General features: G+C 41.8%; 1 protein-coding gene across 3 annotated transcripts in view; it reads left to right on the forward strand.

The window, feature by feature from the left end:
• The window catches only part of LOC146197094 (uncharacterized), a 200701-nt gene that overhangs the window by 23005 nt on the left and 157071 nt on the right, over window positions 1–20625 (forward strand). For 2 of the 3 annotated variants that reach the window (XM_084598839.1, XM_084598837.1), the window contains exon 2: window positions 16209–16309. In XM_084598839.1, the coding sequence (XP_084454965.1) occupies window positions 16209–16309 (101 nt within the window). Of the gene's footprint in view, window positions 1–4489; window positions 4576–16208; window positions 16310–20625 lie in introns of those variants that run through there. The other variant, XM_084598838.1, reaches the window with a different exon arrangement.

A 20625-nucleotide genomic window follows, 5' to 3' on the forward strand; every position in this document is an offset into this window, starting at 1 on the left:
GCTTTTTTGACTATTTCGGAATGGTTTATTTTGCTACTGGTTCAATACGGCTTGTTGCAAATAGATATCATCAAGGCAAGAATATCTTCAGCGGTCAAAGTGATTTAATTCGCCGGCTTAATTCGCCTAGAATCAGGTCGTTCAATTTGATTTCACTAACATGTTGATTAGTGACTGCATGCTCCTTTAATTATTTCACCACTGTTCTCTTTATGTCCGCCAGTTGCACTAATGACGATTTTTTTACCCGCAGAAATGCATCGTTCTTGGCTAGTTCGCGACCGAATCTTCACGCCTTGATTGAACAGTACGACACTTGGCACCGAACTCACATTTTCGGTGTCGTCAACAGAGCTGCGGGTCAAATAGTTATGAGGCAACTGCGGAATGGTGTCCTAAGATATTTTATGAACATATTGATATAAACGGCCTAAGCCTTCTATATGCATTGAGATTTCCGTTTCGAAATTCATCCTGTGTTCTCAGAAAAATGTGAGACTGCCGTTAAAGAAAATAAAAATCATTGTGGTGCTTTTTTTTTTTTTTTAACAGTAATAGCAAAAACTGATGGCCTGTCGAGGTAGGATCTGCGGATGTATTGATTGTTGTCGTGATTCTAAATATTAAGTGAAGAACTTACATTCAAAAACTATTTCCTAAAAAAAGGAAAAGCCAAAAATTTTGAGCATGGCTTATCCACACGGCTTCTCTTGCGCTGCCTTCTGTTTCTCGTATGATACTCAGTATGCTATGCTGGCTGCGCAGGACTGATCCTGCAATACACCTCACAGCCGTTCGTTGGGTGACGCTGGCTTGCCATGTGATCGTGCGGCAGCTCCTAATGAATGCGCGTTGCCTATGCGCTGTGCCTCTGTGCAGTCCGCAAATTTGTCATCTTAGACAAGAGAGCTTAACATCTAAAGGTAAACAAACTCGCCATCTTGAAATTATTTCTTGGTGTCATCGCTTCAACTGCAATTCAGCAGGTCAGGCCGGGCCGGCCTGCCGGCGAGCCTTGCAGTTGAGCACAGTGCTGGTCCGGGTTGAGGGTATTTCAATGCCACTCCAGGCTGGGCGATGCATGCTCGAAATTTGGCCCTGTGCAGGCCTATGTCGTCGCAACTGATGTGGTCGGCCTAATGTATCTACTATTTTGTGTAGGAAAACGGTAATTGCCATCGTCACCATCTTTTTTCGCTCCGAAGTTCTAGTCTGCCCTGCACTAATTTCGCTTTTTTTGGCGCACACTTGTCTTCTTCACCCTTAGGCGTAAACAAAACCCTTGCTTCCAGATTTCGGCTCAGTATTGCCTTGCACTGTTACAGATTTTAGCTTTCAAGAAGTTAAAATAATGAAAGCGATATACAAATTAAGCACGAGCCATTCCTTGACTAACTTCAATCAGGCAAGCTCTTTATACCTCCAAAAAGCAAGCCTAAATGGAGAGAATAATATGCTCCCTAATAGACATGCTCCATAATAGGCTCAGCGGTGCCAGCGCACCGGTGTCTGGATTGTGATGTCTACGATTTGGATCACTGACTGATCTGCTGGTCACGGTTGTAAAAATTTGGCTCTCTTCGCCTATGTAAACGTGCGAAGTCTTTTTGGCTGGCTGCTCCTGTGCGACCTGTAAATGCGGCCATCCTGGTCGGCCCACGACAGGGGAAAGCGGCAGATAATGTAAAGTTAACGGCGTTCTCCCTCGCATAAAGTGGGTTGCTTATCGCAATTTTATTCTTCCTTTATGCTTGGTACAGCGTCGGCCGTCCGTATGCATTGTTAGACATCTTCCTTTCTTTTTTCTTTCCACCGCGCTGTCACCTTTAGTAGACAAATGCGTTTGCAATCTTGCAGTGTACCTGTAACAAGTGGGAAAGGTGCACGCGTTTAAGCCAGGCGTAGATGTATACGGATTTTTTTTTAAACAAGAACCTCTCTAATTTAATTATCATCGCACTATTAAATTTCGGAATTTCCTACAGGTAGGTCGCAACTTAGACGAAAGTACGTAAGATCAACCATTGCGGTTTGGGTTAGTTGGTTGACTGCAAAACGTCGATGAAACCAGTGCGACTAAACGCTGACATGAAAGAGACAAACAGGACAGGATGAGGGGTGCTTGTTTTATTTTTCGACACTGACTATAAACTCGACCACTTTGCAAAGAGTGCATTGTGTGCCAACAACACTGAACCATGGAATTGTTAGGTGTTCTGGTTACACAGTCTAAAGAAAGCGCCTCAAATGTTTTCACAGCTGAACAGCAAGCAACGGGAGCCAAGGAAGAAAACCCGCGAAATGCATATTGCAGCATGCATGTGAGATAAGAGTGGCCATCAATAGAAAGGCTAAGATAAAGTTTGAAACAGTCTTTGAAATTGAGATCCAAATTCGACCCCGTTTAGCAGTATGAAGAAGCATTTAACTGAAAAAAAAAAAAAAAAACAGTCGCCATACTTTGTGTACAGCCATTATTCAGCCATTCTACGTACACCCCCTTTTGCCCCGACTTCCTCAACATTGGGGCACAATGCTCCAGGGGCACGGCTACGAAATTGTATACAATGAGTGTTTTTGTCATCGCGTGTCGGAATTCAGTGGGATCTGTCCTTCCTGGACTTATCTGATCACAGCTGCTGCTCTCTGGGACATGGGTCGGTAGGGGAACGTGCTCATATCGGAGGCTGGACAGCATCCATAGTATCCGTATAAGCCTATCCAGACCTCGTAGTGGGCGTTCGCCGTTTGCCTTAGGAAAAGAGAGGATGAGGTGGGGAGGGAGTTGCGGCGCGATGCAATCACTGTTATCTCTGCGCTGTGTAAGGGGCGATAGGATGTTTTTTTTTTTTTTTTTTTTCATTGGTTTAGCGCCTTCGCAGCTCTGCACGTTCTCGGTTGACTGAATCTCGCTGTGTGCGACTGGTGTGCGCCTTTTTTAGCAATGACATGGGCCTAAAGCTCATTAAAGTTCATTTGAAGTTCAACAACCGCGCAGTTCCTATCCAGAACTTTCCAGGGCGCATGAAATTAAGCATGTAATTGTAGCGATGCAAAAAAGGTGCCTTTATTGTAACGAAATACGCAGGATAATGACTGAAACAGTGAAAAGAAAAAAAAAAGGTTTTGCGCCTTTAATTTTTATGGTATAGGAAGAACGCGCCTAGGATAGTACATTTGGCGTGAACTTAAAGTTTAATCCAATAATATCGTCGGGTAATAAGCATGTGATGACACCAACAACATGATGCGGCGAATCTTGATTTCTCTTCTCGCATTGGACACACACACCTGACACACAATTTTCTGCTGACAAAAAGAGACAAACCGCAATGCGAAAAATGTGGAGAACAACTATTAACCAGGTCTTATTATCATGCACAGGTCTCGAAACACTAAGAAAAAAATATTTTACCCCGTTTTACAAACAACACATTCATTTTCATCCAAAACTGATTTTAGGCGAAGATGGACTTGTAGATTTGTCTTGTGTTTTCAGTTTTCTAAAAGAAGCAAATGTCTTACGCAAACTGTAGAATAAATCAAGTGTGCATCAGTAAACAAATTAAAACCTCAAGCTTTCCACATCATTGCATTAGCAGCTTATGCGCCATAAAAACCAACACAACCCGTTTTGTAAAAGGAGACTTTCTAAACAAACTCTAGTTAGAACACACGCGTTTTCCCCCTTTGTTTCACACACAAAAAATAACCTTGCTCTTGACGCATGATAGCCTTAGTTGCTTATGCGCCAAAAAAACCCAACACTACACAACACAACACATCTTCTCGCGTCTCGCTACTCCGGTTAATGTTTTCTCCTCCATCCTCATTCATCTTAAAGAAAGGGGCGCTGCTGTTCTGAGCCTTTTCGCTGCTGGGCGAAAGAACCATAAAAGAGAGGGGCAGTTTTGAAATGCATTCTTCAACGGGCAGGATCAACCGCAGTGCATTAGACTGCAAATTTTTCTAACTTAGAGTAATCGCTGGCACCAATGAGAATAGGCCAACTATAACATCGCATTATCATCGTCATCACCAACTAACGTCGCTTAATGACTCAGGGCGCGCACATTAACATAGGGTCAAGTTTGTTGGCCATATTCCCAAATGTATTCGTCACTCTTAAAAGCGCATGCGTTTGTTTATATGAGGGCGTACGTGGTCTGCAAAGAGTAGGGTTGATGTCTTTCCGACGCCACAGTGTGCCGTTCATTGATCCTCAGAGTTCACGCGCAGTTAGCCAGCCCGTGCTGTCGCGTAAATGATATGCCTCTTTTAGCCTCGATATATCGTAGATATGACAGTTTCAGTGCTCCTAATGTTCACAATTGCGCACTTTTGCAGCAAGGATTCGGTCCAGTATCGCGCACTTTGGGCTCTCGTATCAGTCGTTGCGTATCCCGAAGAAAAACAATGACTGCCCGTCACGTCCAGATAGTTACTCCTTGCCCTTCACGATAACCATGTTGAGAGAAGCGTCGAGCGATGGCTCTTCGGCTTCCTGTGTAGTGTTTGAAGCTGCCTCCAAGCTGTCCAGTCCTTGCTTTGCGCCCAGAAAGAGCGTGTGCAATGGTAAGCGGGAAACCTTTCATGCTGAATGTCCATTCATAAATTTCAATTGTTTTGTTAAGAGATCAATTTAAGGCGATACTATTAGGGAATTTCGTAACAGCAGCGGCGTGGCTGCTGGCCCGATTTCTTGTTGTAAACGAAGCCTATACAGTAAAGCTGTTTCTTGGGCTAGTTGGTAGATTTTGCTCATTTTTTGGCGAAGCGCTACGTCCCTGTCTTTTTTAGCGCTTCAGGCTTCGCCAAAAATGAGAAGCTTATACTAAAAATATCAATAGGACGCCTTTACAAGCCGCTGATGAACTTTTTGTGAACCGTATACGGACTGCATATGTGCTATGGTAGTGAGCCGTTTGTGGCTGTGCAGTCTAGCTTGGCCAGGAGGGGAAGCAGCGTTATACAGGAATGAGAAGACTGAGAATCGGCGTTTTTTTTTTTTGTGTGTGTGTGTGTGTGTTTTTTTGTTTTTTGTTTTTGTCCTTGGTATTCCACTACGGAGTGCGAATAGCGTTTTATGCCTTCAAATGATTTTGTTTGGTAGACATAAGGTGTACGAAACACATATGACAATTCGGAAAGCAAGAATTAATTAGTTGAGGTTAGTGTAATGCCGCACCACTGAAATAGGACAATATTTTTTTCGTCCTCTGGTGGATGTAATAGGTACTTTTACGGTACCGATGACTACTGCATAGCATTAGAAGGTTTAGCCGATACTTTTATGCCTCGTAGTATCTTCGGCGTAAAGAGGTCAACTGCTTCCGTTTAACGCCTACAGATTTTATTCTTTCATTACGCTTTACGGGTAGACTTCGGCTGTCGATCAACAGGCGAAGAAGACTTGGTGGAAACACTAAAGAATACAAACCTCATGGTGTAATACATCATTTGTCACGTATATTTTGTGGTTGATATTGTGCTACGAATAAGGGGAAAGTTTAACGCATTCCTTTGAATGTAATAAAGAATCAGTGAGTCAAAATAGTTGTCTTATGTAGCTTGTTATTAGAAGCGCTAGTAAGGGAGTCTGTTTATTGCATACTTATTGCTAAGAAGAAGGAGAAGAAGCTATAGTACCAGCTGTTTTCGGTGTAATTCAAAAATAGGTATCAAATTCTCCTTTATAGTTTTTTAAAAAGGTCAAGTCTTGAGAGCTTATTAATTATAAATCTCCGTCACAAACCTCCGCTATTACGGTTAACGGAGGAACGAAATTCCCTTTACGTTTACCCGACGTCCCTCTATGAGGTTTGAGAACACAGTTCAATTTTAGGCCAGTCAACCCATGAAGCACGTGTGTCGGTGTGTGATTGAGGAATATAAGTTCAAGAAAATCAGTTTTTGTCTACAAAACATTGCGATATTTATAGGTAGTAGTCCGAACTATACTACATAATAATAGAACAAAAAATAATAAAACGCCACGACGTGATAGGGATAAAAATGACTCGGTAAATGACAAGAGCGAAAAAACGAAACTGAACAAACGCTGCGATAAAAGAAGACTATAAAGATAACAAAGCAAGTATACCATATATAGTAGTAAGTAGGGGTGAGAGTTCCACAGAAAACACAGCGTAAAATACTGAGACAGATCAAGGTTTAAACAGAGGCAAAAACAATATTCTATTAATCGACAGTCTGTGGCAAAAAGGAATTCTCACGGCTTTCTTGTTAGACGAGGCGTCGAAGTCGCAGAGTTCATCGGTAGCGGCGGCCGTAAGGTGAGGAGAAACCATGAGTTGATCGCGGGCTCGGTGAAAAACAAGACACTTTCCCAGAGCGAGCAGCCGCGACAGAGGGCCGGAAGACTGAATCTCCCCAGCGCGTACTGCCGCGGGCGGGCTGCGGTCTCTCTTTTTTTACTCTCGGCTGTTTTCACTGCAACCCATCGTCAAGGACGCGCGCTTGACGGTCGCTGCTCTGGGATTCATGTCGAAGCATGCTCTAAGGAGCCAGGAGATCCCGTTATTTCCGCCCTACATGTGAGGCAGGAAATCCCGTAACTTTCGCTCTATATCAGAGGCAGCTTGTGACAATTTCACTGCCTTAGTTTGGACGTTTTCAATGCGCGTAATACCTGGCTTAGTGTAAGACTTCCATAGAGCACGCATGTACAGTCACCTTCAAAATTACCCAACAGGTTCGTTTCTAGGCTGTTTAGCAGTACACAGTAAAAAATGTGTGTGAAATTACAGGTATTTTTATAGAAAATTTATGTCTCCGTACAGAGAATATCTGTTCTACTTCAATGACCGTAATACGTTCACGAAAAAAACTAATTTTCTGTTTTCCAGGCGAAACCTCCAGTGGAAGGCAAACAATTCGATATATTTTTGTCGTCTGTTCTATCTTCTACCACGAACTGATTTTCACTTGAAAAGCAGGTAAATTCTGAAAAGAAAGCGAAATGATATGACAACACCGAAGGCGCTGTCCGACGAACGGCTGCGTAACAATTTCGATTCGAAAGAATATAACTAGTGGCGCCACATTGAGGTTCGTTGTTGGTTGGCTCCCAGCTACAGTGGTATCTGTTACACATTTTTCACTTGCCTCTTTTTGGTGTCTAGGCAACGACTGTTGCGTGGCCAACTTTATGGGTGCCATCGAGTATTGCCAGCGCCGAGAGATATTCTTGAGAGGGGGTTGGCAAGGCTTTCGCCTTAGAAATAATGTTCATTGAAGAAGTTTGCGCTTAACGCAATTTTGTTGTTACAGGCAGGTAACGTAAAATGAAAGACAAGTAAAGAAGATATATTTGGATCCCACTTTTAACTGCGCAGAAAAAAACCCTATAAAAACCAAAAAAGAGGCATAACAGAAAATTTCTGTCAATTTACAAAAAGTTTCTATCGGTTGCAAACAGAAAAAGCTGTAAAATGACAGAAAAATTAAAAACAGAAAATATAGCAGAACAGAAAGTTTCTGGCAGGACAGCGGCCAGAAAGTTTCTGTATTTTTTATCAAAATCTTTTTGCTGTGTAGCCTCCAGCATACCGGATAGTTCAGAGATTGGTAAGTCTGAGGACACAGGGACCTTCCGCATTCGAACGAACATGATCGCCGAGGACGCAAAATGAGGCACTCTGCGCGGGACTGGGAAGAAAACTCCTTTGGCAGTATACTTTCGACGGAGATGATAAGGCCCGGCCAAAATATTACGGAGAGTGCTTCTGGTGTGGGTAATTTTCTCACTCGTTCCCTTAGAGAAGATGCGTTGGTTATTTGGGTTTATACCCGAGCGCATCAGCGGCATGTGCTAACTTATGCATAAGGCACTTCCTAATGCTCGTTACGTTCCACGTGCATCAAGCTTTATCGTCGATGCGTCCTCCTTATTATTATAACACAGACTTAAGTGTTCCTTAAATAGAACGGGACGGAGTTTGATCATTGTGTTTAATGATTGCTCCAGAACTGTGCTTGTGACAATCAGTGTTTCTTGATTCCTCACTAGGTATAATAGCCTCGCGCATATATAATAACCACGTAGTTTTCTATTTTAATAGAGAAACAAATAAAAAATTGGCTTTTGTACAGATTGGCTACGACCGGGACCTCTACACATACGTGATCTAGCTTCCACCCAGCAAATGAGAAGCATGCCAGGGCGATTTCATATCAAGAAGGCCGTCTTTAAGTTTGGGTCTCAGGAACCATAGTTTGATGAAATTGAACGAGCAAATCGTATTAATGTGCGTGTGTCAGGACAAGGTGAAAATTAAGGTGACGTCAGATTATTCGCAGTTGCCAGCTCCACGTTGAGATGAAGAATATAATGTATAAAAAACAGATTTTTTTACGGTTAACGCACAGTGATATCAGATTACAAGTGTATATAATCACTTTCTATTAGTGGGAGCACTTTATATGTTAAGGCATCAATAGGAATTACGTGATCAGTCGGGCAAGTTACAGCTCTAAACAAAATCATCAAACAGTATTGTTTCATGGAGGAGGGGGGGGGGGGGGGGGAGTGTGAGAGATAAGAGCAAGGGGTTCTAGACACTACCTTAGATGCCTTTGTGATGATAGACAAAATACAACGCGATTCAAAACACTTAGTTGTAGTGCTGCTCACGAAAATGGAAGAGCTCTGTTTGCCAATTGTAATTACTGAACCCATTTGTTCACGCAAGCAATGTTACGTACAACGGACGAAAATGTCAAGTATGCAATTCGGTCTGAGTGTTAAGATTATTGAAGACTGTGTGGAATTTAAATATACTGCATGAATTGACCGTTTATTGTCAAGAGATAAATCAAAAGAATGAATCACCGATATCGTTTGGCAATTCAGTTGAATGCCCCTCCCCGACGTCAGGCGGAATCTCTGTCAGCTCGTTGTTATCAACAGCTACCTCATTGAAATTCGCCACATTGTGTTGCACGAGTTTTCAGCACTGCAACATTTACAAAATTAGATGGTAATTTTGTACCAATCGACAATACCCCTTCTTGAAAATGGAAGTAAATCGGATCCCCCTCTGGTCATCCGCTCATTGTCCTGACTAGATTGAAGTGGGAAAATACTTTGCAAATAATTTAGCAATAAGTTCATGCTATCATTTTAGAAGTATGCTTAGAATGTCACCAGGACACAACGAGAAATTTTGGTTTTAAGGTTTAGCAGTGTACTGATTACTCTACTATAAGAAGCAAAACACAGTAAAACAAGCTTTTTCGATACCTCGCTGTGTAGGCATTTGACACAGATAAGGCACTTTGAAAACACTCGTTAAAATGTTGCGCTGCGTGTCTGTTGCCTGTTATCGGAAGACTATGAATAATTATTCGAGAAATCAGCGTTTTTTTCTCCCCGTCACATTTCCAAAATATTTAGGCTGATTCTTCGAGGTAGGTAGAGAAATATAAAAACAAATTATTTTGCTACTTTAACCTTCCGTTGAAAAAAAGCCAGCGCTTCTTTTATCTGAATATGATGCGCGTTTGCTATGCATTTCATATAAATAATGACTGATAATATTCAAGGGTGCGAATTTTTTTTTCTTACTAGGCACGAATCTGTTTATACAGTAATGATATATATCTTAGCAGGCTATAGAGAAAGAAGATATCAGCCCCTTTGAAATCAAGAGAGGCTTTCTTGTGATCCGTTAGGTAACCGCCATCGGCAAGATAATAATCGTTAAAACAAAGCCCTGAGGAATATTTTGCAATGTTATGTGCACTAAAATGTGATCGAACAATCCACATTTTGTGCAAACGAAATAGTAAAATAACTCTTGGTACAAAAAAGCTAAATCAAGAATTCAGTTGTCCTACCGCGGTGATGCAGTGACTAAGCCGCTCGAGTGCTGAATCCAAGGATGCGTGACTGAATCCCGCCCATGGCGGCCGCTTTTCGATGGAGACGAAGAACAAGGCGCCCGTGTGCTGTGCGATGTCAGTGCACGTTAAAGAACCCCAGGTGGTCTAAATTTCCGGAGCCCTCCACTACGGCGTCTCTCGTAGTCCAAGTAGCTTTGGGACGCTGAACCCCACGAACCAAACCAAACCAAGGATTCAGTTGCAAGTGTTCTTGTGCCCTATTGCTTATTCATGTACCACATACGTGAACTTATAACGCAACATGACAGTGAAGGCAACAGTGATACATATGTTAGTTTTACGCGTTTCCAGCATCAAGGCTCTCCCACTGAATATTCGGCGCAAATGAATCCCGGGTCAATGTAACTTTGCTCTTTTCGCGTCTGAAAATTTCATGCCGTAATTAACTTAAATATGGTCTGTTGGTCTGTAAGTGCGCTGATTATAGAGCCCCCCCCCCCCCCCCTCTACCTCTACAGGTTATCAACACGGGCAAACATTCGTCAGACACGTCTTCTAAGACATCAGCATATACTTTTTTTTTTTTTAATACGACAGCTACAGTATGCACCCCATCGGGTTAGCCTAATTTATCGAAAATGTGTGTAAGAAGGACTGAAGTGCCTGCTATTATTTTAATGTAGCTAGGTCTTGGTTAGGAGAGTAATATGAGGTTGATGCTTGAATAGTATAATGTCGAATGTGTCAGTTTCCTCTTTAATGCGGCTAGAAATCAGCATTCATCAGTATTTTTCTAAGAAGCCATCGTGCAGACTTGGTGAACTGTTTAGCACATCATCAATGTGACTAGGAGGGGTGCTTTGCGATATTTGGACGCCTATTCTCGACTTTCAGCCTCATAAAACACATTCTTCAATTTTTGAGGAGGGAAAATCTCAGCATGGTTACGAGTTTGTAAAGCGAGTGATTTACCGTTAGCGGATTCATAAGTACCACATTCTCGGCGCCAAACTGCGAGCGCGACGCAGCAGTTAAAAAACAGCGACCCCTTGCGTCTAGCGCTGCATATCAACAGCTTTTCCGCTCGAATCGAGGAAAATAATACGCAGTGTGAAAGACAGTAATGCACACGTCCCTTTCTCAACACCTCAGGTACAACATCCTATGGCGCGTTGATGCTCACATTATTTTGTTGTCGGATGTATGGCTATAGAGAAATGTTTAAAGATTCAGATTGCTGAAAATAATTTACGATTGCGCCATATCACTAGCCAGAAAGTTGGTATTTATTTCAGACGTTACAGCTCGCAGGTCCACTTGTGCTTTCCGCGGCATTTTCTGCTTGACCGCAGTGAAACCCGCGTATCACAAACTTTTGGCCATGACTGCATATGACTGCATAGACCAAACTATCCGCTTTTATAGACCGTTAGATCCCTTTGATCTTATCAAGGGCAGTATTGAACCTTGGCCCCGTGTAATTTGTAAATTATAGGATAGGAATATGGGGCATTCAAGTTAACTGGCCCTATCCGTTCTCGTAGAGCGTTGCTAACACTTCTCATAAAAGCACTAGGATCGGTGTATCTTTTCACTAGTCCGTTTTAGATGACCGATTCAATCATGTCTTTATGCGGAAAAAAAGCTTCTGTTCAGAATAGTACAGTTCAGAAAAGGTTTTTTACAGTTTCAGGCAACTTAGCCGCAACGCTAATCGGTGCAACCATCAGCTATTCTCCACAATAAATGGGTCACTCGCTGCTGTTGGATTTGGATTCTAACTCGGAGAGTCGTGATAGTAGGATTGTGAAGCTGTGTTGGAAGATTGATTGATGACGTCATTGCTTGTTACCTTGTGACTGCGTAGTCAAAGTAAAACTTCAGCTGTCGCTCTCCACTTTCTGTTTCCGTCTGAATTGGGCTGCTGTCGACATCAGCGAGTTTAGCCTAGCGGGTCTGCTGTCTTTGTGAAAATCAATTTATGTTATTAAACTTTGACGCCTCAGGAACGAAGCAAAAGCGCTTAATTAGAAACGAAATTAGGTCCTCTACTCGTTTCAGAGAGGGCAGCAATCAGCTAAATTCATAAACATAGATAGAAATTTGAAATAATGAATCATTTCACACACTCTTTAGTTTCAGTTGATTTCACAATAGAACATGTTATCTAGTTCAATACGGTTTGGTTTATGAGTTTTAAAGCCCCAAAGCGGCTCAGGCTACAAGAGACGTCCTAGTTCAATACGGTGAAGCTGCACCGCCATATCACCATAAGTCTCAGTACCTGCCGCGGTGGTGGTGGTTTATTGTTGTTTATTGTTATTTTTGAAATTTGTAGCAAAATACAAATTTTTCCTTGGGACTATGGCTAAAGGTGACATACAATTCACCTGACTGGACCTTCGGTACCGTAGTTAACGTGCAACACAACAGCAGTGCAAAATAGGTCACAGGTTTGGATGCAATACAGTTGCAAACGAGGAGTAATTACACATAAAGCATTCATAAGCGCACTTGAATAGAATAGGCTCAAAACGAGTACATGCAAGAAGACAATGAAAAATAAAAAAGATAATAATCACGTACGTTCTTGAAAGTATACATTTGTTGTTGTTTTTGGTGAAGGTTATCATGGGAAGGTTACTGTTCAATTATATTCAAATATATCTTGGTAACGGTTCAAAAGGTTAGGAATTTGCCAGTGAATCAATGCATTCCATATAGGGTTTTTACTCGAGGTTTTAGAAAGGTTATATTTATGAAGAAGTAGCGAGGAGGAGCGTAATGAACGTACTTAAAGATGCGTTACAACCTGTTTTGTATTGTCAGTATATAAATGCATATAGTCGCCGGTTATAGAAGGCTGTAATACATAATATTTGGCTTCTTTTGACATATGCTGAAACAGAATCGCATCTAGACGGATTGTAGATGAAACAAGGCGTTTTTTTGCAAAATAGATTTTTTTTCCTTGGTTGCTTGCGTACCGCTTCCCATATCAACAGACAGTGTTACACACATACACACGAGAGTGGACAGTGAAGAAAAATATAATTGTTTTCGCAAGTCAAGGAGAAGTGAGCGAAATGTGGTTAGCATACCAATGTATCGAGTAGTTTTGCTCGTTGCAATGGCTACATGGTAAGACCGGTGGAGATTTTCGGGAAATAAGACACCTAGATACTTATGTACTGAAATGTGTTCTAAGGAACTAGACTGAAAAGATAATCTGATAAATGTATTTATTGCTTTAAAATCAGCGGGTTGGCACAGAGCCATCTCGACAAATCTTCAAGCCATTGTTTAGCTACAGGCACTAGAGAGGATAAGTTTTGTGCGGCAAAAAAGGCACTCGTGTCATTGAATAGCTGAAGTGCTAACGCCAACGCCCCTTATTCCGCAATGCGGTAATTTTTGCAAAAGTCAAATTCTGTTAAAATCCAAAAACGATTTCTATAGCATTTCTATGTTATCTGCGAACTTATATTTAATGAATAAAAAGGCAGACTCGGCTGACTTAGCTCTCTGGAAACCATACTGGGCTGCAGAGAGCAACACGCTTTCTGTTGAATGCTTAATTAACCTTAAATTATTTACTTTTTAAGTTACCTTGAAAAAGAGCGGGAGTACTGATATTGAGCGATAGTTACCAATACAGTCGACGGCACACCCTGTGCGCAGAACTAACCATTTTCATTTTATCTTGGAATATTCCTGTAGATAATACTTGACCTATTAAGCGGCATAATACTTCAGATAGAATATCAGATACTGCTTTCATCGACGCCGCCGTAATGCCATCGAAACCACATGAACTGTTATTTCTAAGACCATTAATTAAGCAAACTATTTCCGTTTCAGTGGTCGGATAAAGAAACATGGAGTTAGATGAATTACACCGAATATAATTAACAAAATCATAAGAACCGGGGGTAATAAAAGTTTCAAAGGTTACAAAATGTCTATTGAACACAATTCTGATAGCCACATTGCTGTGATTTTAGTTATCGATCTTCAATTCAGCAGGTGTGACTTTACTAAATAAGCTTTCTGCAATGCGCCATGTCTTCTGAGGCTCATAATAAATTTACGCAAATTTGGTGCCATAGTAGCGGATGCGTTTTTTTTTTATATATATTGTTACCTAACTTTTTGCGGATTTTCTTATATTCCTATAATAATAATTTTTCTCTGCAAGATAAAAAAAAAATTATGAAAAAGCATTTCGAGCTTTTATACATAGCACTAGCTCACGTGTAATCCATGGTTTCCTAGCCCTTTTGCTTTTTTATCATTACGGTGGGCAATGCGATATTATATAATTCAAATTTTTCTAGAAATCGTTCGTATCAATCACTGAGGTTTAGTATTGCTAAATTTCGTGCCAGTCTACAGCGGTTATAAGAGGTCGAAACTGTTCAATGTTGGCCTTCGTTATCATTCGTGTAGCGTGTGTTCTTTATTTGCCAGGAAAATCTGTAGACCATCTTCTTGGTATAAAACAGAAGAGATAGTGATCGCTCTCGTCAATATAGCAAGGACACCAGCCGTTATGGTGGGTTGATCACAACTTATTAAACAAAGATCTATGAAAGATTGAGTATTATCAGTGACCAGATTAGATTGATATGACTGCAGAAACTATAAGAAGACAAAATGTCAACGAAGCTGCTAGCTACAACGGAGTGTCGGAAAAGGTGGATATGAAAATCACAATAATATCACCAGGAAGTTCGAGTACAGAAAGTTTGTATAACAGTAATGCCCTGGTTTTGACAAAAAGCGATTCGTAATGCTGGTTGTAAAGTGTGCGGTCGGACGCAACTTCATAGCAAAGGTTTTGTTTAATGTATTCTGCATTACTATTGCCTATTTTACCTTTCCTCCATCAATCTTCACATTCATAACCTTCAAAAAGCACTATATCATCAGAATCCCTAAACCAGGTTTCTAAAAATCCCAAAACATTATACTCGTGCTTTCATGAAGACAAAAAACTACAAGCCTCTTCATCCTTGTTACGCAAACTATGCGCATTAAGGTAATAAATAGAAAATTACTTCACCTGCTTTTCCGCTAATAAAGGAATGCTACGAAAAGATTGTGTGTCATGGTAAACAAAATCAGCGTCGAGAACTGCCATTCTGACTCGGTGCTCGACTCCTGTGCCCAAGAATGCGGGATCGAATCCCGGTCATGGCGGCCGCTTTTGGACGGAGGCGAGAAGCTAGTCGCCCCTTTGCTGTGCGATGTCAGTGCACGTTAAAGAACCCCAGGTGGTCGTAATCTCCGGAGCCCTCAACCATGACGTCTCTCATAGCCTGGGTCGCTTTAGGACGTTAAACCCCATAAGCCATAACAAACCATACCATAGATCTCAGCTTGACCTACAGGTTTCCTCTCTGGTGAACGCCTACTCAAGCTGAAAATGCGTGTTCATCTCCTTCTTCGCTCAGCATTTTAAACTGAGGTCGAATGCAAAGGGGCATGCAAAGCAAACAATAAAAAAAATGTGGAAACGTACTAGATTCTTCAGGCGATTCCGCTGCTAAATAAAAAAGATCGGCGCTTTGGAAAAAAGATGGTTCTTTCGTCAAAGTATACCAGTGCTGGCGGACGTCATAAAACGTGTGAACCGTGTTAACCATAAGGCGGTTACCTAAAGTCCAGTAGTTCAAATTTCAACTACTGCAGATAAGAAGCATGCTGCATTAGACATAGAGATGACAATTAGTAATAGCCTCGAGTGTCTTTATAATTTCCTACACGGACTTACCATCGTACCTGTGGCTGAGCAAATTTTGGCGACTTATTGTGGAGTTTGAAAATCACTTGTTAGCTTTGTGTGCACAGTGACCTCGAAAATTTTGTGTGTCAAGTATTTCTAAGAGGCTCGCCCCCAATCTTTAAATGGGAATTTTTGAAGTGAGATGGCTTTTTGCGGAAACGTAATGCCAGTATTATCGGATATCATAAAACAGCAGAATATGTTAACTACCTCCGAATATGTTAACGCCGGTTAAATCCATTCTAGTAGTTGACTTATTGTTATTACATATAGGAACGAGAATGCAGTTAAACACCTGCAGAGCAGCCATCTCTGCTTTTAGAATTCCAAAAACGCTATTACTCCTGGAGCAGTGGCTATGAAAATTCGGACCATTAATCCTCCGCTGGCTTTGCGCGCACAGGGACCTCTATCAGTTTTCCTGGCAAAGCGTGGAACTTTACGAGGTAGACAATTTTTTTCAGGAGCTGAAAGCAGCACGAGGTGAATTCCACCGATACGCAATCCACAACTTTTATTCAGTAGTGTCATGCTTCCTGTCTATTCAATGCAGGTAATCAGCAGCGGTGGCCTCGTCGGTCCGGGTCCAGCACGGTACACTGCTCAACGGCCGGGAATCGCCCAACGATGCGCCGCTTGGTTGATTCCCTCTAGGTGAGCATAGTACGCCGGCGAATCACTCTTGTCTTCCGTGTGTTCACCTAAATCTAGGTACGAATACCCCGCCGGGGTGGTGCAGTGGTAAGACGCCTAACTACTGTGCCGGAGTACCCGGGCTCGAACTCGACCTCGGCGGCTGCGTTTCGATGGAGGCGAAACGAAGAGGCGTCCGTGTGCTGTGCAATGTCAACGCACGTTAAAGATCCCCAGGTGGTCGAAATTACTCCGCAGCCCTCCACTACGGCGTCTCACATAGCCTGAGTCGCTTTGGGATGTTAAACCCCACAAACCAAACCAAACCGAATCGCGTGTTGTCGTCGAAATGAAATACTCGCAATAGCTGGCGCTCTGTCTTACACATTCTCAAAGGCACGTCAGATATTCCTGTGATACAGGGAAGAAGTAGTAGCCGGTGTCCACGATACTTACATATCACCTTAGCCACTACGTGACATAATAAACTACTTTTCGGGGAAGGGGGGGTGCGTGTTCGAAACGAATTGGTAATCGAAACGAATATGATAGCGGGCGGGAAGCCTTCTGCGTGAAGCCCATTAGTGCTCTTCTGCCTTGGCAAACCGTTCACTATTGTCTTTGCGGTCTCCTACCTTTGCGAGGGCATCTCGTCGCCTATTTTTGCAGTCGCGCACCTGGTGCGCTACCAGAAGTTTTGAAATCCCTCCACCTCACCTCACTGTCTCCCTTTATCGCTGCTGCACCCATATGTATACATGATGTAAAGGTAGCACGCTCGCTTCGCAGCACAATCGGCCCAATTACGATCTGTCCTTTCCACAAATTAACCAATTTTCTTTATAGCAAAAATAATTTTTGCTATAAAAATAAAAATAACTTTGGTGTGAGTTGTGAGGATTCTGACATCACAGACTGAGCTAGCTAATGAGGATTATCGTCCCACCGACGCCAGGTGCCTCTTTGCAAGAGAAGTTCAACGCTGTGGCATGTGAAGTCAGGGCTAAACATGGCTCGTTTCAAACAAAGTGCGGTAGCATACTCTTGCTGTATGTAGCTTCCGTCAAATAAATAAATAAATAAATAAATAAATAAATAAATAAATAAATAAATAAATAAATAAATAAATAAATAAATAAATAAATAAATAAATAAATAAATAAATAAATAAATAAATAAATAAATAAATAAATAAATAAATAAATAAATAAATAAATAAATAAATAAATAAATAAATAAATAAATAAATAAATAAATAAATAAATAAATAAATAAATAAATAAATAAATAAATAAATAAATAATCAATCAATCGTATCCCATTTCTGAACTCATTTTGAAGGCCTTCCCTGCAGTACCTCGTTATAATTGTGATATCTCGATTTTTAATTTCACTTTCCGCGCTGCTGTAAGAAACCGACGTTACCCTAATCGGTATGAGCTGGCTTTACGTTCAGCTTTTCTACTTTTTATTTATACATAAAAATAATTCCAATCTGTCGCCAGCTGTCCAAAATTCGATTATGTGATATGATTGCTTCCAGTGTTTTTAACAATGGTTCCTCACTGCTTGGCCCGAAACTCATTAATAGGCTTTACCCGATCGCCTACTCCTGCGTTGTACGTACTGCTTTCTTCCTTGTTTCTTCATGACCGTTCAAATCCAAACTTCATTTCGCAGTGCACTCGTGGGCTGCCTGTTATTCAGGGGAGATTAGACTATCGTTACTCCTAAATGAATAAAATATAACTTACGTAATGTATTTCACAGAGTCGTCTCCCCCTAAATAGCTTCTGACTGCACCTGCTCTTGCTTTCTTTTATTCTTTTTACCGAGAAAGCTTAATTGATTGCGTGATTTTCTTTGTCCATTCTCAGTTGTAAGTCGCGAACTTCAGCTTTCGAGCAATTAGCGAACTACTTGTGCTAGTTATTCCATTTTGAGAAAGCTGTGCGTTCTTTTTTGAATAAGCAGCGCGTTCTTTTCTTATCTGCGCCCTCTGGATGTTATCCGTCTTCATTCGATGAGCTGCTTAATTTCCTTATTCTACCAGTCCCATGATTTCCTCTGCTTTCCAGCGGATTGCCATTTTACTAGTTTAAACCTGCTGAATAAAGAGAAACTAACATAAGTTACTGATTACCGGAGTGGAGCAAAGGCAACGCGAGGCGCTGCGGTTCACTAACTTTTCGATAACGAAAGCTCCAGGCTGCTCCCACTGTTCAGTTCAAGGAGAGTCCAGCAGACAAGTATCGCTCGTAATCCTTTTTTTTTTTCTTCAGAATTCTTTCTGAGGGCGATCAGTAAAGGTTGAGATGTTAGTTCGTTTATTTTTTGTTCGACTTTTATTTCTGTAAAAGAAACGGGCTTCAGCCGCGCGAAGGAGTAATGAGAAGGAAGAGGGATTACTCGCCTGAACGAGTGGCTTTATTTGACTAAATCAGCCTAAATCAGTCAAACCGGAGAATAAAACATTTACGGGAAGCTTAATTACATTACTTGTTGAGAATGCGCTAGCAAAATGTCTGAGTCGGCTCAGCCTACTCCTAATGCTCCGTCCTCGCTTCTTGTCGAACATGCTGCGCCTGTGCAGCTGTATAGATACTCTATCTTGAGCGACCAATATCGCATGTTGCTAGAGATGAAACAATTTTCCACTACGATAGAGGCACGCGAAGTTTTTCTGTGTCCATTAAGCACTATTACGAGAAGCTGCCAGGAAAGGGCTGCGTGACCAAGCGCAGCTTCCAACTCTGTCATGTATACAGTCTCGTGACGTCACGCACCTCCTCGACCAATCAGTGAATTTTATGTCAAGAGACGCCAGACGCCGCGTTTTTTTTTTTTTTTTTTTTTTCTCCGATGATGATTTTAATGCTATCGCGGTCGTCGTAAGCAGCGATATTTTCCTTCGCGGTAATTCATTCCTAAATAAATTTCTACAGATCGCATATATTTTATGACCCCCTTATCGTTCAACGTAGACAACGCGAACCAAGTTACACTGGCTGCGTTTGTCGAGAACGGGGCCATAAATTAAATGCGAGTTCTAGGAATTTCTTTTGGATTGAATGTCTACCGTGGAAGATATCGCTGCTGATGCATATAGCCATAAGCATGATTAATTAGCCGACGTCTGATTCAGCACTGCACCAATCTGTCACTTAGGAAGTGGACCGCTTGATAGAAATTGCTCCCTGCCTGTCTCCCCTCAGCTGCAAACGTGTGGGCAGCTCGTCAGTATTTCTATCGACTTGTGCGCGAACTGCAGTAATGTTCGATAGTATTTCGCCGCGTCGGTTATTGGTCACTCGTGATTACGTTACGTGCCACAGTACGATCGTATCGCCTCGTTTCTATTTTGAATGTATAAGAGTACCCCGCTTTTACACTTTTAAACGCCAGTAATAGTTACCACATATGCACGGCAGTATCGAATGCAACCTAACAAAAAAACTCACTTAGAAAGAAAACGGGAAATGAATCCGAGATTGACCGTGCAGATACCCTATTATCGGGGTTTTCGATCGACAAAGTTCACGCTATTTCATGCCGACAATATGTAGAAAGCGAGGCTGTAATGCGACATCTGTGGTGCATACAACTTCATGCATTTTCACACATGGTATTGTTCTCTTCTGTTCTGAAAGAGAGGTATTGCATCCAACGGCAGACAGGCACAGCGCAGCTGCAGGTGAGAGTAAAATGGCGAATATATCACTGACCTTCCAGGTGGAGGCAGTAAAACGTGGAGATAGAAAGGAGTCAGCTGCTTCCGACAATACAGCTTCTGCCCCTACTAGGCGAACTTGACTTACCGTTACGCCTGACCAAACATGCACAATGTCTCAGAAGATGTAGCCTCTAGGTATCTATCTTCAGTAATGTGAAGAAGGATTGTATTCAGCTCTGGTTTGACCTTTTGGCCAACGCGTAGTACTTTGACTAAGTCATGCGCGTGCGTATAGTGTTGAGCCCAATATTGATGATATTGAAAGGAATCTGTGCACATGCGCTGTCGATCTCCGCTGGAAACAACCTAAAGGCCCCACAATAAATGTGAGCGTTAACTGCGGCGCTTCTTGGATAATCGGCGACTAGACCTTTCTTTTTTTTTAGGAAACGTAGCGCAAAGAAGACAAGGACAAAAAAGAAGAAAACACACACAGACCTTTCTTCAACCGGCCAGCAGCGACAACAAGAACCTCCTTAAGAAAGACGGTCGTACGTGCTCCGGTTGTTTATTATTTGTCCCATGTGCGACTTCCTTTAGCTCTGTGTGCGACAAGTAATTGTGGCCGTCTGGGGCCACCTTTTGTGACCAACGCAGCATGAGT

This window comes from Amblyomma maculatum, chromosome 3 (genome assembly GCF_055883805.1).
Source record: "Amblyomma maculatum isolate TAMU_Amacu chromosome 3, ASM5588380v1, whole genome shotgun sequence".
NCBI classification, from domain to species: Eukaryota; Metazoa; Arthropoda; class Arachnida; order Ixodida; family Ixodidae; genus Amblyomma; species Amblyomma maculatum.